This window comes from Anser cygnoides, chromosome 5, assembly GCF_040182565.1.
Source record: "Anser cygnoides isolate HZ-2024a breed goose chromosome 5, Taihu_goose_T2T_genome, whole genome shotgun sequence".
In the NCBI taxonomy this organism is placed as follows: domain Eukaryota; kingdom Metazoa; phylum Chordata; class Aves; order Anseriformes; family Anatidae; genus Anser; species Anser cygnoides.
The window spans coordinates 43,659,587-43,675,366 of NC_089877.1; the positions used below are offsets into that span (position 1 = coordinate 43,659,587).

Consider the following 15,780-nt stretch of genomic DNA (forward strand, 5'->3'; position numbering starts at 1 on the left):
GAATGCAAGCTACTTACCATTTCGGCAGAGTCTTTCCAGAAGAGCCCAGTATACAACCTGTGGCCACGTGGGTTAGCCGGACCTGACTCCGCAGGACTTTGATAAGCTTCCCAGGCTTTCTGCCCACCACTTCAATCCGCCAGAAATCATTGGAGTCTCCTGTCCCATTCTGCCATGGAAAAACACCATAGGAGAGAAAAACAAACAAACCTAACCAAAAGACACACGCAATTGAAGTACTGCAAATACAAACTTCTGAAATTCCAGTGATGACAAAGCTAAACAAAAGAGCCCACACTACCATTACTCAGACTTCACAGAAGAGATTCCCCATAAGAAACGGAGGATTCTAGACATGAGCAACTACCACAGACACATTTTTATCTTGCCAACCCTTTTTTTTTTTTTTTTTGCTTCAAATTCATACTTGACTGTGGCTCAGAGTTATGTTTCAAAAAGGGGGCAACTTGGCTGCTTCATAGAAAGGGTTTAGGCAACAGCCTTTGGAAATTCAGCCCTCAAAGCAGATTTCGTTTTCATGATTCAAAATTCTGTCATCGTTCTGTCAACAAAAGCCAGTTGTCTACGTGACAAGGCCAAATACATAAAATAATACTTGTCAGAGCAACTTCAAGGTTGCTCAGTTTGGCATTTATGGAGTTGAAGGCTGCCAAAGCTAGACTGACATTAAAGCTTAAGTTATTTTCTTGTCTGTGTTCATATTAAACAGACCTTAAATAAGATAAGCTATTTTATACTAGACCAACTTCTCCTCCAAGCCGGTAGATCTACATTTACACATACCACCCTGGCAAACAAACTAAGAGCAGAAGTAAATCCCCCTGGCACAGTATGAACTCCCCCCCCCCACAAACAGCTTTTGCTTCCTCTTGCCATTCACTTACTATTCCATAGCCAGTGACCTGAAAATGCTTCCTCGTCAGGGGAGCCTCGTGCTGGTGACTGTGAAGATTTCTAGAAGTTCTGGAATGAAATTAAAAGTTAAACCTTGTTTGTTTGTTTAAAACATCTCAATGAATTTGTGATAAGATCTTTGGTTTGAGGCATTCAGAGACAGCCACCAGCACTCTGACCACCAAATTCCATCGAAGGGCAGAGCAAGATGCAGCTTCAATAGCAATGGGGCCACAGAGTGAAACAGCCGCTTCCCACCACGCAACTCTGAGTTTACGCCACACTGGGCAGTGCTGGCAAAGAAGGACACCATGAATAAATTCAGCCCTCAGGCTAGAAACCACCACCTCCAAGTGGTAATTTACCACAGCTCGTAAATCAAAAACATTTAGGTGAAACTGCACTGACGTCCACCCACATACACACGTGCTTTTTTCCTTCTTATGAAAGGAGAAAGGTGGAACTGCCAGTCCTGCTCTTGCGAGAAGCAGAACAAGATCCTGACCTCTCCAGATTATCAGTTTTACTTTTGTGGGGAAAGACTGTACCTTTTGGTCAGATTTAATGAGGTGGGGGATCACGGCCCCCATTAGACCAGCCTCTCACTCTGGCAGGGACTGCTAGATGAGGCAACCAGAAAAGCCTGGCCATATCCTGGTCGGTTCTTACTAAATCTACTCATTATGAGCCTCCCTCACCAACAATACAGCAGCATCTAGCTCTGCCTTATCTGCACACAAAGCCTCTGCCCACACTTGATGAAATCTGTCTGCAAAGAGAGGAGAGCCACCTGCTGGATCTTTTCCCCAACGCTGCAGTTTTACCTCCCATTCTGCAGAATTCCCCTCCAGCATGTAAGTTAAGCAAGCCCAGTATTGCCAAACCAAGATTTTACCACTTTCATTATCATATACTTAGCAGTAAAACCCAAGGTTCAATGTACCATTTTTTTTTAAAGTCTTAAAATCTTTTTGGAAGACTTACGCAATGATTTGTCAATGTGCAATACTGCATGCAGTAAGGCATGATTTCCAGGCTCACAAATATAGAACTTCTGTTAAGAAATAAAAGCCGTGATAGCACAGAGCATTATGGCACTGTGACATTAGAAGAGATGAAGATTAAATATCAAGTCGCTAGGGCTCCCCTACTTCCCCCTCATTTATTCATCACGAAGGCAAAAGCCAACATTTTCGTTCAAAATGTCTCAGCGCTGTGATCTCAGTGCTGCTTAGAGCTTTTGCAGTAGATGATGCCTATACACACAAGAACAAGCCACTTGCAATACACTGGCAGAACACCACACTCAATTTGCCTAACAAACTCAGAGAGAGGACAAAAATGACAGAACATGGGTTTTGAATTGCTTCTTTGCAGAAGAGTTATCTTTACTATTGCACCTCACATAGCTGAACATGTCCCTGTGCCGCTGAGGTAGGTACTGCTAATGAAGTTGCGTGCTTCTGTTAAAGGTTTCCCATTTTACAGACACACATCAAAACATAAACCAAAGAAGAAAACCTCCACAAAGCCCACACTGCCAATGCAGACATACAGACACCTCTGCCCCAGAACCAGCTTGTGCTGGCCTAACCGTGTAGTCTTTGGCAGGCCAAATCTCCCTCCAGTTCTACTCAATCACTCGGTCTCTTCACATCCCAGAAATCATCCTTACTCTTTATGTTCCAGGCGAATAATATCTCCATGCCTCACAAACTCCACAGGGCTGGAGGGGTCTGACAGATCTGCTGGAGGAAGAAAACTAATCATAACCAAAGCACTGACAAACAAATCAGGGTCTCAAGGTTTTCTGGGAACATTCATGCCTCAAGCAGACAATACAAGGGAAACTAGTTTGTGTAAGCTTACTGTAAATCACTACTCTAGTCTACTCGAGTTTAAAGAACAACCCTGAGGGTTACTCCATAGAGTAATATGACCCGAAGCAGCACGTAGTGCCCTTAAATAAAGAGGATGTCTGGCTAGGCTAACTGAACATCAAAACTAGATATCTACACTTTAATTTCATGGACTATAAAATGACACTTGTAAGACTGTTTATAACTTTGTAATATATAGGTTACTTGCATTTCTTTGTTGTTTAGAGTGTTCCTTGTCAATTTTTATATATGTGTGCTGCAGGTGTAGAAAGGAAACTATCCTAGACCAAACATGCCTCAGCTGCACTAACTGATATTCTAAATCAAGAGAATATCACCTTCAATAATCTATGTTGTCCCAAGCAAGCATCCATGCAAATCACTTGAACACCATGTATCAGAACATACCAGGAACCAACTTCTCCAGGACTCATAGCCATAATAACAGACTCCACAAAATATTAACTGAGCTCAGATTAATTTCCTCTCCATTATTGGCAACCCTACCTGACCGAAAAGTTGTCAATGCAACCTTCAGCCAAAAAAAGCTTAATTTAGTTTTACTGTACATCCTGGAGAAAAAATAAAATAAAAAATGGTAGACACAAATAGGGTTGACGAAGATGGAGTCAGATTCCCTTTGTTTTTCCTCCTCCCCTCCTCTTATCTATGAAGGATACTTTGCCCTGGAGGGAACTCAGCATATTTATGTTAAAAACTGAAGCAGCAGTTATGAAAGGCTCTTTACTGGTATTTGTTACCTGCATCTGAATCATGTTTCTTTATAATCCACAGGTTATTCAAATCTTTATGTAAGTAGGCAGTGACCTAAAAGCACAGGATAAATTATTTTACCAAACAAGAATAAAGCCGGTGATAGCAAAGATGCATCTGCCAGCAAATCAAAGTCCCAAACAAATGCACTACTAACAGAGAAAACCTGGGAAGACTTCTACAGTATTTCACTCTAGAAAGCTAGTTACTGACCCAAGTTAACCAGAAACCCACCCTTTACTCAGGGTTCAGCACATCCACCCCAGAGCACTAGAGCACTACACTTAATGGTGGTTCACATGCATCATGAGTTAACATCTTCCAACCATACAGCTTGCCTTTAGAGGTTCCTTCTACAACAGGATATTGAAATCTGAAGTTTGTGAATAATCACTGACCAGTATGAGTAGATGGAAACAGCACTGGCTTTACAGACAGGCATCGCTGGTAGATATTTATGACAACAGACTGCTTATGACAATCACAATACTTCTGCCAAAAAATCCAAAGTCAGAAGGATTCAGGGATCAGCTGTTAAAGCAGTATTATAACCCAGCTAATCTTCACCAGCCTGCTCAGCCTCACATAGAGTAACTGCTCTAATTGCTACCAAGAGCAGGGGAGACCTTTCGGCCCCAGGGTGCTGCTATGGGAGGCTACCTTCCCAGCAGGAGGAACTGTGCCCTCTTTGCTCACTCTCCCCTTCCAGCCACAGAAGCAGCAAGCCCTACTCTCCAGGACCCAATCCCAATCCCACACCTGTGCCTCCCACTCAGATGCAAGCAGACAGCCCAGCAGGCGGGTGACTGAGGCAAAGCATACAGGAGTATCTTCGTGTGGGAAAAAGGGGGAGTTCTCTTACTTTGAGGTTGTATCATCATCAGAGGTGATGGAGGAAGCAAAGAGAGATCACAGTCTCCATCTTTTCCTCCCCAAAATCTCCTCCAAGCTCTGAACTCCTTTCCCCTCTCCATACCCCCAAAACTCTCCGAGTCCCCTAACTGATCCCACTGTCAGGGTAGGGATCACAGGGTGGCGGTGGCGGGGAAGTCTCTACCTTGTCCCATTTACTCACTCTCAAGGAAACTCTCATCAGCATCCTCCAAATCCCCCTCGCTTGCTTTTACTGTCAGGAAGCATGCTCTGCACTTTAATTTGGCCTATCCTTGGGCAAGTTTTGGTATTATATCTCCATCTACAGTAATAAACATCAATGTTGCAGTATTAGAATTTTTGGTTGGCAAGAACAGCAGGAAAACATGCTTAATAAAAAAAATGTTTTCCAAAACCTCCTCCTCATAACAGAGGCTTCATGGAGTTAAAAACACCTGTTTTTCTCTGGAAACTTTCTTTCAAGGAGTTCAGAACAATTTTTAGACACTAACATGCAAACTGCAGAGTGTATCTTGGGAAAGCCACAGAAGCTGCAAAGATTTATGAAGCCTGATGAAGACAGACAAAAATAAGAAATGCACTTAATTTCTCTAAAACTTAATTAGCAATAGTAATATGGTTTCTGATTTACACTTCGATTTACTGGTTTGTCACTTAAACGTAAGCCCTTAAAGAGCTCAGCTAAGCGCTTTTCTTTATGGTTAATGAATGGCTTACAAATATACAGATAACCAATTTAATGAACAAAGCCTTACAAATTCCCTGCTGGCAGATGAGGGAAGCAAGGCACTAGAGGAGGTAATTCACATAAGGTCACAAAGCCCGTGGCAGGTATGAAAACAACACCCAGCACTCCTATTCTGTTCACTTTAACATACAGCAACAAAACCTACAAGGGAAAGTAATAGATTTGTTTTAAACTTAAGTTTTACTGCCTTCCTTGAGGTAACAACAGCACTTTCATTACAGAACATTATTTTTAAGTCCTCAAGGCCACCGTCTACAGAGAGTGGTCTTGCTACTGCAGTAAAGTTTTGTTACTGTAAGTCACCTCTTTGGTACAAGCTGGTGGGCTCTCAAGCATCCTTTTTACTCAGGATTCCAAGCCAAGTGCACAGCCGTGGCACTGAGAGGATAACGTGCTGAGTAAATACACAGCTCCTGTCACCATGACAAATAATGTTAAGTGCAATGGGAGTAAGATGGTTGCAGTCAGGGGCAGGGCACTAACCTGCTGCTGGCGAGCCCCTACGCCCTCTGGGTAGAGGTGCCAGTGGGAGTGAAGGTATCCCCCTGCCATCCGAAGGTTCTTCATCGTGATCACAGATCCGTATGCCAAATCTAAACAGGAAGGAACAAGAGAAAAAAGCATAAGGCAGCTCTCCTATAAATATCTCCCGCAGCCAGCCTGCGGTGCTCTGATTAGGCATGTATGTTCCTGCTTTGTTTTGATGAGAGCTCGCTTCCTGTTTGACATATTACTCCAAACAGCTCATTGCAAGCTTACCTTCCATCACCATCCACTATTCAGTAAAACTGTTACAAAATATTTGAACCTTTTAAAATTCTCCACCTATTCTCCCATAAACAGAAGTGAGAGGTTAATTGTATCCAATTTCCATAGAGAGAGGCTTGAGATACCTTTCCATAAGCGTAGCTGGTCAAATTAAAACATAATCAATTTTGAAAAGCACATGACTAGTTTGAAGCACTCCATCCTCCAACCCCTACAGCAACGCAAGAGGGAAGGGAGGCAAGCTCAGGCAGCTATCAGCTGGTACTCTGCCTTAAGACACCTTCTTCCTTCACACCCTCCCAACACAAGTGGATCATCTGGGAGAAAGGACCTGATGCTCTCCCAGTAGCAGCTCTGGAGCAAGGAACAGACAGAGAAAAGCTATAGTAATCAGACAGCAAATGCATATCAAAGACTCAATAGTCCCTAGTGAACTAGAGGATTAGGGAGCAACCACAGAGCCATCATTCTCTTAAGTCCATATGCATGCTGACTACAAAACAGCAGGACCAGGGGCATGCTGTGACACAAAGGAGTAGGTAGTTTGAATTTACACTCTTCTTTTGGCAACAAATCTCATATCCGAACACCTACAAATCTAAGCTGAACAGGACAAATCTTTTTGTTGTCTCAAGCAACACCGAAGGCCAACAAAAGAAGAGCAGCTGCATGCACACAACACTGTCAAATCCCTCAAAATGGTGCCTTTCCCTCAAGAAGTAAAATGAAGACACAGCTAGTGACCGTGCACTAAGCACAATCTAATTTTCAGCCTTTTTCTTTTCTGCTGATAAATCTGATAAATAAAACCGTACAGAGGAACAGCATGGACCTGACCATGACCACAAAGGCATGATCTGCACGGTCCTGCACTGACTCACAGAAGATGTTGTTTTTACTTAAACTCCCAAGTACGCTGACAATACTCAGAGCAGTTTACTCCCCGGGACACTCACGCTCTGGAATGGAGACATTATGAAGATTGTTCCCGATCAGCTGGGACTGAAAGGCAGAACTGAAGAAACCATCGCCAGGACCACTACAAAATAGAACAAAGAATATGACAATTTGAAATCTGGCAAAACAAGCATACAAAACTATCCTGCACTACCAATTCATTTTTACAGAAGGAAAATGAAAAAGAAAAAAAGACAAAAAAAGACAAAACCAGATGGCCTCAGGAGAAGACTGCCTGGATTTGCCTTAGATGCACCTCTAATGCTGTGAATCACAACAGATACATGATACACACTCTCTTGCAGGAAATTGCCCAGAGTTGGAAGGACTTGAGAACACAACGATGTATGCCTTCTGGCACCACCAACCATCTTTCGAGGTGTTCTTCTAACAAATAAATTGACCCATTGTCAGGTCAGATATAACAAAGCCTGTCCCTGTGGCTTCAGAAGTCTCATATCCGCTAATAGGTTAGAGGTAAAACCAGCTGACTTAAACTGAAAAATAAGAGATTTAATTTTATATTCTTTTTAATGGTGAAATACTTTATTAATCTCATCTCTTAACATTAGCATATGGGAAAACATTACTTGATGATTTTTACTGCTGTTGTGCTCCTTCCACATAAAAAGCATTCCTTAGTGGCAGACATTCAGAATAGAGTCTTTGGGCACACTTACTAGACATTTTTAATCACTGTCAAAGATTTTTTTCAGGAATGCAATGCTTTTTTTTTTTTTTATATAGTTACAAAAAGGAATGGAGTTGAGACATTTTCAGGTCCAGGAAAGAAAGGGAAGGAAAAAAAAAGAATACGGAGGGTTTGGTCAGGATACTTCCTTGGCACATCAAAGTCTCAAGGTCAAACTCTGTTTCACTGCCAGCTTGGCCAGAGCCTTTCTCTAAGAACAATGCGGGAGTCTGGGAAGGGAATTAAACAAAGACACAGCTTGTGGCTGTGCTTCTGATGCTGAAAATGGAGAAATCCATAATCAATGGTCTTTAATTCAAAGTATAGACAGATGATTTTTCTACTGGAAAAAAAAATGAATTATAAAATACCTTTTATTTAACACTGTAAAATGAACAGCAAACATGGCCGTGTAGAGGGCAAGCGGGAGTAGGATGAGGCAGAGTACACGAGCCAGTAAATGCTTCCCAAACATGACCTGTAATAAACATAGCCTGGATCAAACAGTGTAGCTACAGACAACTCCACTCCATACTTCGCAGGACTCTGAGTAGCAGTGTGCCATGCACACATGCACAGCAGGCTGCAGAATTACCTCAAAGAGGCCTAGAGAAAGGTAAAAGCTTGGGCAGAGTTTGCTGCGCATCTCAAAAATGCAGAGCTGTGGTAACCTTGAAATTTCAGGCTCTTGGAGGGAAGACAAAAAAGACAATGGGATATTTTAATTTCCCAAAATACTGAATATCCCTAACTTTAGGGAAGGAGGTTGGGCAGCTCCCATTGACAAAACTTTGAAAACAAGGACCTGTTTGGTCCTTGATGCCTTTGAAAAGGAAAAACCTGTTTACCAGTGGTACTCATCTTGGCATACAATCACAGCAAGGAGAGGGCTTCTAGAATAGCAATTTTTAAAGGTAAGCAAAAGGGAAAATGAAAACATGAGCACACAAGCTGCTACATGCACTACTGCCACCAAGCAAAGATGTGAATATAACAAGGGCTAGAAATGCTTCAGTCACTGAAACCAGCTCATTTAGCAAGGACACTTTCATACTGCAACTTCTTTTGCTGCTCCTCAGCCAGAAGTTATAGAAAAGTCAGCAGCAAATCCTACGAGCGTTTCAGCTGCCTCAACACAAAAGCAGAGCACTTGATTTAAATCACTGGGAGAGGTCGCTTGCACACAGGTGGCCAATATGTGATGGCACATTCACATCCTACTGACACTGCAGGTAACAGAGCACATAATCTGAAGTACACAATGGGTAATAAATAGCTGTGGGAGAAGAAAATACCTTGAACAGCAAAAATTGTTTGCTAAACGTCCACATCTAACTACAAAGCTGATAAAGGCAAACGCACTTACTGTCTTTTTTTTTTGTGATACCTATCACACAATCATTAAGCTAATCATTTTCCATCCATTAACACCAGATCCAAAGATTTCAGAAGTAATGGGGAAAGAGAAATGGTCTAAAGTTTTCGGTAGACCTGTGCGGTGCCAGGAGTTGGACTTGATGATCCCTTATGGGTCCCTTCCAACTCGGGATATGCTATGATTTTAAGAGCTGAGTATTTTACAAAACAAAGAACCTAGTGAAGCCAACAAACGAAGCAGTTGCTCAGCCCAGATACTTGGGCAGAACATTTGATAACCACCGGACACTTGGAAAAACGCTGACTGATGGCACTTAACCACATTTCTGTAGCACAGCACCATACGAGCTAACCTCCAGTTCCCTAGTCAAAATGACTGAAACATGCTTTAATCTGTGTGAAAAAGATTTCTCTAACTACAGACTTCAATGCAAAGTCCAAAAAGAAAATGCACATGAAAGACAACATCAAGCAAAACAGAAGAGTGGTCCAAGTTAAGCTGAGAATTCTAGAAATCAAATTATTCCCCAAAACCCTGCATGTAAATAATCATGAAGAGTTTCCTAACAAATGCAGAGAGAAATTATTCAGGCTTTGTGGGTTTGATCCTCAGTTCCACCCCCCCTCCCCCCTTCTCAAGCACTACAATTGCCAAATATTTTGTTATTCAGAAAGCATCTACCTTCTGGAGTAAATTTCTTTACATATTCTAACACTCAGGGGCTTGCTGCCTTTGCTGCCAGCAGCAGAAATGAAATCACTGTGCAGCCGTCTGCTGGCAGAAAGCTTAGACATGATGGATTTGTTCCATTTCAAATGCAATTAACTGACTCTGCTCAAGAAGTGCTTCTCCGGAGCCGGAACACTGCATCTTTGCAGCCCATGTTGATTCACATTAATCAGAGAAAACAGATCACACAGCAGGAATAGAAAAAGTCCCCCAAATCCCCCACTGTTTATGAGACAGGACAGAAGTAGTAAGTGAAAGAAACAGGATTTTTAAGTTTCAGAAGAGGCTGAGACAAGAGGCAAACTGAACACCTCTTAAAAGGTGTGCTTGAAGAATTATATTTTTTTCCTGCTGGTTGCCAGATAGCAAATGGGATATCAAGGTATTTCTCCAAATATCAGATTTCACAGCCCACAAACACAAAATGCAATAGATTAGAACAGGGCACCCAAATACACTCGTGAATTTCTTAGCACTTACAAGAACTAAATGTGTGTGAAATCAAGCAGTCTACAGCTCCCTCCATCCTCAGGACGAGCTACAGAGACTGCATGTTACAGAGCTTGCCCACGACCCACCTACAGCACACCACTGCCATGCAGCCTGGGCCACTGCACTCCCATCAAGCACAGCCTGAGCTTGCTCTGCTCATGTAAACCAGGCGCTGCATGACATGCCTGTCTGCCAGGTAGCACATACTCCTCAGAAGGTCACAAAACAGTGTTGGACATCTTGCTTTGGGCCATTGTACAGCCATTGCCGATGAGCATTTTCAGCCTAGACTGAAATAAAACTCATCCAACTGGAAAGGTTGGAATAGTTTCTCTCAGGAAAAAGCCACAACCTTTTTTTGTGCTCCTATGAGATACAGGATACGGAGATATATCCTGTTGTAGTATGTGTTTCTTAAAAACGTATGGCGATAATTTTTCCCATTGTAACTTTCACCTTTAATCTTTGTCATCTACCTCAGGTGCCTGTTTGCTGCAGACAGAGCATCGCCGTTTGCTTCCGTGGTTGTCAAAAACTAGGAGACTTATAGAGGCAAAAGAAAGCAAAACAAAGAAACCCTTAGCATAAAAGAAAACTTTTTGACACTCACCAGTGACAGGCTGAGGTTCCCCAGCAAGTCCCACAGATCATAGATTGTGTTCAGACCAACCAAGAGGACTACAAAAAGGCCAACAAACTTTACCCCCATTGCTCCAGCAAGGTTCACCCCAGTCAGGCTCAGCCAGAACCACCAGGAGGCAGAAAATGGCCTGCGGGACACACAGAGCAGGTCAGAGAATAAATGATCGCTACAGGAACGGGAAGCTGTGATCAGGAAAACAAACACCAAATCACTATCCTGCAAAGTTACATTCCATCTTCTTCTCAGGAGCCCATGAGGACTAGAAAGAAATGTTTTTCTTTAATTTCAGAACGATGCAAGGATACACTCCATACACAGCTCAGACAAGCCCATCACTTAAGCCTAGGCAGCCCCGTATCTCCCCTTTAAGGAAGGGGACACAGATACAGGCATAAACTGAAATACTAGTACAAAGAAAAACCCACACTTGGAAAGTCTGAAGATTAGGACTCTCGCTACATAAAGATGCAAGCTTACATCACTCAGAAAGTTAAGGACACAATGGAGGACAGAACAAACAGAGCAACCACTTTTGGTAAAGCAGAAAGACCACAGTGGAGAACATCTGTCCAAAGAACAAACAAAAGTTGCAGCAAAAAGCAATAAAATTACAAACTAAACTAAAACCAAACCACAGAGAAAAGATGAGAGAAGATGACCAGAAATTTAAAAGCTTTCACTGCACAGGCAAGTATCAACTTCATAGTTGCATTTTGACTAAAAATCCTTGTGCCCTGCTAAGCAACACAAGAGATAGAGCTGGCTTTTAATTTACATAAAATGAACTAGTTAGAGCTAATCCTGTTTTCTAAGCCATGAGAGAAAAGTTCAGGTCAAGGCACACAAAGCTACATCGCGAGCTGATCAAACCCTGCCCTATACCTCAGTGCCTTAACTCCCTGGGGGACGTGTTGTAGATGGGAACAGCCTTAGATGGCCTTACCTGACGCTGCAGGCTGTGCTTCAGCCATGTGTGCTGCAATCATGCTAAGACTTATATGAGCAGTACTTGAATATTGCATGAAGCAAAAAATGCTCATATATCACACAATATTCTAAGCTTTTATGCCTTCAAATTCTGGATGTATTGTGCAGTAACTACTCTGTACAGCCCAAACACAAAGAAGCCCTCTGACATATCCAAACACCTATAAACAAACACTCCCCTCTCATGAAGTCTATAGCAAATATCCTGAGCAATTTAACTGCTTTATTCAGAAACATCCTGGCTGTATTTCCCTTAAATTTTTGGTACCAATTTCTTTAAACCCAACAAATGACACTCTTTACCTTGACTAGCAGGATTTTATAAATGCTCACAGGATAACAGTCACTGTTAAGCTGCGTTTCTCTGTTCTGGAGACAAAGTGACTATGTCAAAATGGTGTATTAATATTTTTGCCATTAAGGAGCAAAGCTTTAAACAGGCTATAAACATCTTTCATTCCTATGTTTCCAACCTACAACGCCCTATATCACATTCTTTCCTGTCAAGAAGTTTTAAAAAGCTTTGGCATTCATTTTCAAGATTTGCAGTTCCATAAGCTATTTCTGCTGAAATTTCCTTCCCATGTAAAAATCTATTTAAGTTTCCCTCCTGGTCCACCCTAGCCATGATACCTTCTCCCTTGTTTCACAAACCTTTGTTTCACAGTTTATCTCCCCTACCATGATCCATTTTCACCTCCAAGTTTCCTGAAACAATCTGATCTCAGCCATTCACCCAGACTATCAAGTGTCAGACAGGTTCTAAGACTCTATTCATGCAAAAGCTGAGTACTAATAGTTTAAAAACAAAAAAACACCTCTTTATCTTACCTATCTGCACAGGCATTACATTTCACCATACTCAGAACAGCTCCCATCAGGAAGAACATCAGAATGGGGTCCAGCAGAATATACTGGGACAAAGTAATACAGCCCGTATCTGCAGACAGACACAGATGTCAGAAATGGGACTGCCAATTAAAAATTGTCATATAAAACAGAGTAACTTGGCTTTTGGAAGCCTCTCTCATTAAGCACAGTATCCTGCAAGGTATCTCATGATAATCCGGAAATGAAACCCTCTGAACAATTAACCAGTTCAATTCTGCTGTAGCAGGAACACCTACCAAAAATAAGGATGCAAGCTGTGAGTAATGCTGCTGGCAGCGACTTGGACAGTTCCAGCACTGTGAGGTAGGCGAAGGGAACCAGGCAGGAGCCAAGGAACGCACAGAACTGCGAGAGAAGAAGATGATGGGAGAAGTTATACCCCTCCCCAAGGTGAACACAAACACACACAAACTCTTTCCCTTCCTTCATGCTATATACCTACCAATTACAGGGGGTGCTGCAGTTACTGAATTGACTGAGATCATCAGAAAAAGATGAATGATCAAAGATATATCATTCAGAGAACAACAGCTGCTTACTCTGCTCTGTCTCTAGAGGTGTCAGTAACAATAGCCATTCTCTTTCTAGACCGCACCAGGTATCCATAAAAACATGTCAAGTAGACACATTACACATCCATCACACTCAACTCATTTTAACAAGATATTACCATATGAAATCTAAGAATAGAATATATTGTATCTTACATCTTTAGCAGACCAACATCACCTCCTCTTCTCAAATGAGAGCGAGGGTAGTTGGAGGAGGAAGAACAAATCAACACAAAAGAAAGTAGCATCACAATAAAATTCTCCCTCTTTAGCACTTCTCCCACTTTAGACTCGGGGAAACATAGAACTACGAATTGCTGGAGACTTGGAAAGTAAACCAAGAAAATACACCTTCCCGTTTTCATCCTTCTTTCTAGGCACCAGCAACTGGCAACTTTCTTCTTTTGACTTATCTGCTGCCAGGTTTATGGCTCTATCTCTTCGTAGCTAACAGCAGAGCCATGGTTTCAGGTAGAATACCACTGAATAGTAATTCCTCCCATCAGCTCATTCAGCTCAGCATCAGTGGCGGTGGCAGCAAATGATCCTGGCTTTCTTGAAATCCTTGGCTCTCAGCCAGCAGGGACTCCAGCAGAACAGCCAGCACGACAGGGTAAGCAGAAGCCCAAGCTCAGCAACAATCCCTTTGTAGGACAGGCAATATACCCCTCCCACTCGGGAGTCTAGTCCCTCTAATTAGCAGCAAGAGATTCCCTCAAGAATCACCTCTCTTCTTCACCTGGCCTCTCACAGCCAGACATCAGGACTTATTCACAATACAACCACCAACACTTTTCTAAGGAGCTTAGAGACAAGGCACAAGGCTAGAGAGACCTCTGACCTAATCCACTAAAGCTGCTCTTAAGACATAATACTCTTACTGAAAAGCACAGGAGAGCTAAAAAGCTTGATACTAGCCTGTAACGCCTTACCCCTCTCATTCCCATGTAGTTGTGCTGCTCATATCTGTCCCCTGGCTTTTGGAATGGAAATGTGCCATCATATCCACTAAGGTAGCCAGCAAGTCCAATTAGCATCTGAAAAGGAAAAAAAAAGTGGAAAAAATGGTCAGGGAAATCACACTGGAGGGAGAATCCAAGCCAGCAGCTGGTAAGATTTTGATACAAGGCCAGTCTGATTCACAGGATAACAACTTAATTCTGACACACCTCCGAACAACATCTTCTGTACAGAATTCATATGCATCCATATTGCCCTTACCTAAAAGCAACATCAGAAGGGATCATAAGGACTTTAGCTGACTATAAGTACATCTGCAGGCTCAAGAGAAGTAACCAACCACGGGATTTATCAGAGAGAATTCTGTCTCTGTAGATTCCCCCCTAGCTCCCTATTCCCACAGTTTAAGGAGGCTCAGACTGGAAGAAAGACAATCTGAGGTAGAAGTGATACATCAACATCACAACACAAAACTTCCTTTACTGCTACAACAAGTTCTTCCATTGCCAAATAGCAACTCAAGGCTCTCAAGGTCCTTTGTGGTAAGCATCTGATTTGCACACAAGCTGTCAGAAACTGGTTGGTTCCTCTGATCTGTAAGCTCTGATTAGACACACCCTCTAGACCACATAGGTCTCACCTTCATTTTTTAACTTCCATCTGCTCAAGCCTTTCAAATACCCAACGGGCAACGCTGTTTTGCTTTCCCATGCTCAAAGCGTTTTCACAGAGAAGAAAAGCTGCAAGCTGAAACTCTGAATACAAAATGCAAATACCACGATGCCAACAACAGCTAGGAGAGGTATTGATGTTTACCACATCATTTGACCAGGAGGAAGGGAAGACTTGTGTCGGCCCATTCCCGTGACTTCTGAAACACAACGGCAGAGCAGTTTACCTTCCCCAGAGGAGGATGGACATCAAAGAAGAAGGTCCGATTAATGTAGTAACTTCCCATCTTCCCAAAATGGGTTTCATCCCAACTGGAAAAGATCAACACAAAGCACAACCTACTACAACGCTGAGGATGGTAAAGATCCAGGAAGATGTTTTTCCTCATGTTTTTTATCTTACAAGGGGTTATTGCCAGGCAGTCTACATGGGACAATTCATTCCAGGTCCCCGTACCTCGGGGACCCCCAACCCGCCACCCCGGCACGCTGTCCCCTCACTACCCCACCGTCCGTGCCCGTGGAGCCGTGCAGGGCGCTCTGTGGCCGCCAGGCCCCGCCGCCAGCCCGGGCACCGCTCCGCACCGGCCGCGCCCGTACCAGACGTGCGGCGGCTCCGGCAGGCGGTGGAAGCGGGAGGCGAAGCTGAGGAGGGTGACGAGGGCCAGCGCTGCCCGCGACCCCGCCGGGGCGGCCGGCGGCCGAGCCTCGGGCGGAGCGGGAGCGGGGGAGGCGGCCCGCGGGGAGGGCCCCGGCGGCCGGCGGCAGCCCCGGGAGCGCAGCGGGCCCGGCCCGGCCCGGCCGCCCCCCGCCGGCGGCATGGCGGGGGCTCGGCGGGACGCAGCGGCAGG

General features: G+C 43.4%; 1 protein-coding gene across 3 annotated transcripts in view; it reads right to left on the bottom strand.

Moving 5' to 3' along the window:
• POMT2 (protein O-mannosyltransferase 2) overlaps positions 1-15,778 on the bottom strand; it is a 28,908-nt gene extending 13,130 nt beyond the window's left edge. Inside the window, exons 1-13 of one of the 3 annotated variants that reach the window (XM_066998141.1) lie at positions 15,530-15,778; positions 15,157-15,241; positions 14,231-14,335; positions 12,984-13,092; positions 12,688-12,796; positions 10,837-10,996; positions 7,999-8,105; positions 6,936-7,018; positions 5,695-5,804; positions 3,557-3,623; positions 2,591-2,660; positions 906-984; positions 18-169 (exon numbers count right to left, since the gene is read on the bottom strand). In XM_066998141.1, coding sequence (XP_066854242.1) covers positions 18-169; positions 906-984; positions 2,591-2,660; positions 3,557-3,623; positions 5,695-5,804; positions 6,936-7,018; positions 7,999-8,105; positions 10,837-10,996; positions 12,688-12,796; positions 12,984-13,092; positions 14,231-14,335; positions 15,157-15,241; positions 15,530-15,750 — 1,457 coding nt within the window. In that variant the 5' untranslated portion in view covers positions 15,751-15,778. Of the gene's footprint in view, positions 1-17; positions 170-905; positions 985-2,590; positions 2,664-3,556; positions 3,624-5,694; positions 5,805-6,935; positions 7,019-7,998; positions 8,106-10,836; positions 10,997-12,687; positions 12,797-12,983; positions 13,093-14,230; positions 14,336-15,074; positions 15,242-15,529 lie in introns of those variants that run through there. The other 2 variants (XM_048059668.2, XM_048059667.2) reach the window with 2 other exon arrangements.
• Between the last annotated feature and the right edge of the window lie 2 nt (positions 15,779-15,780).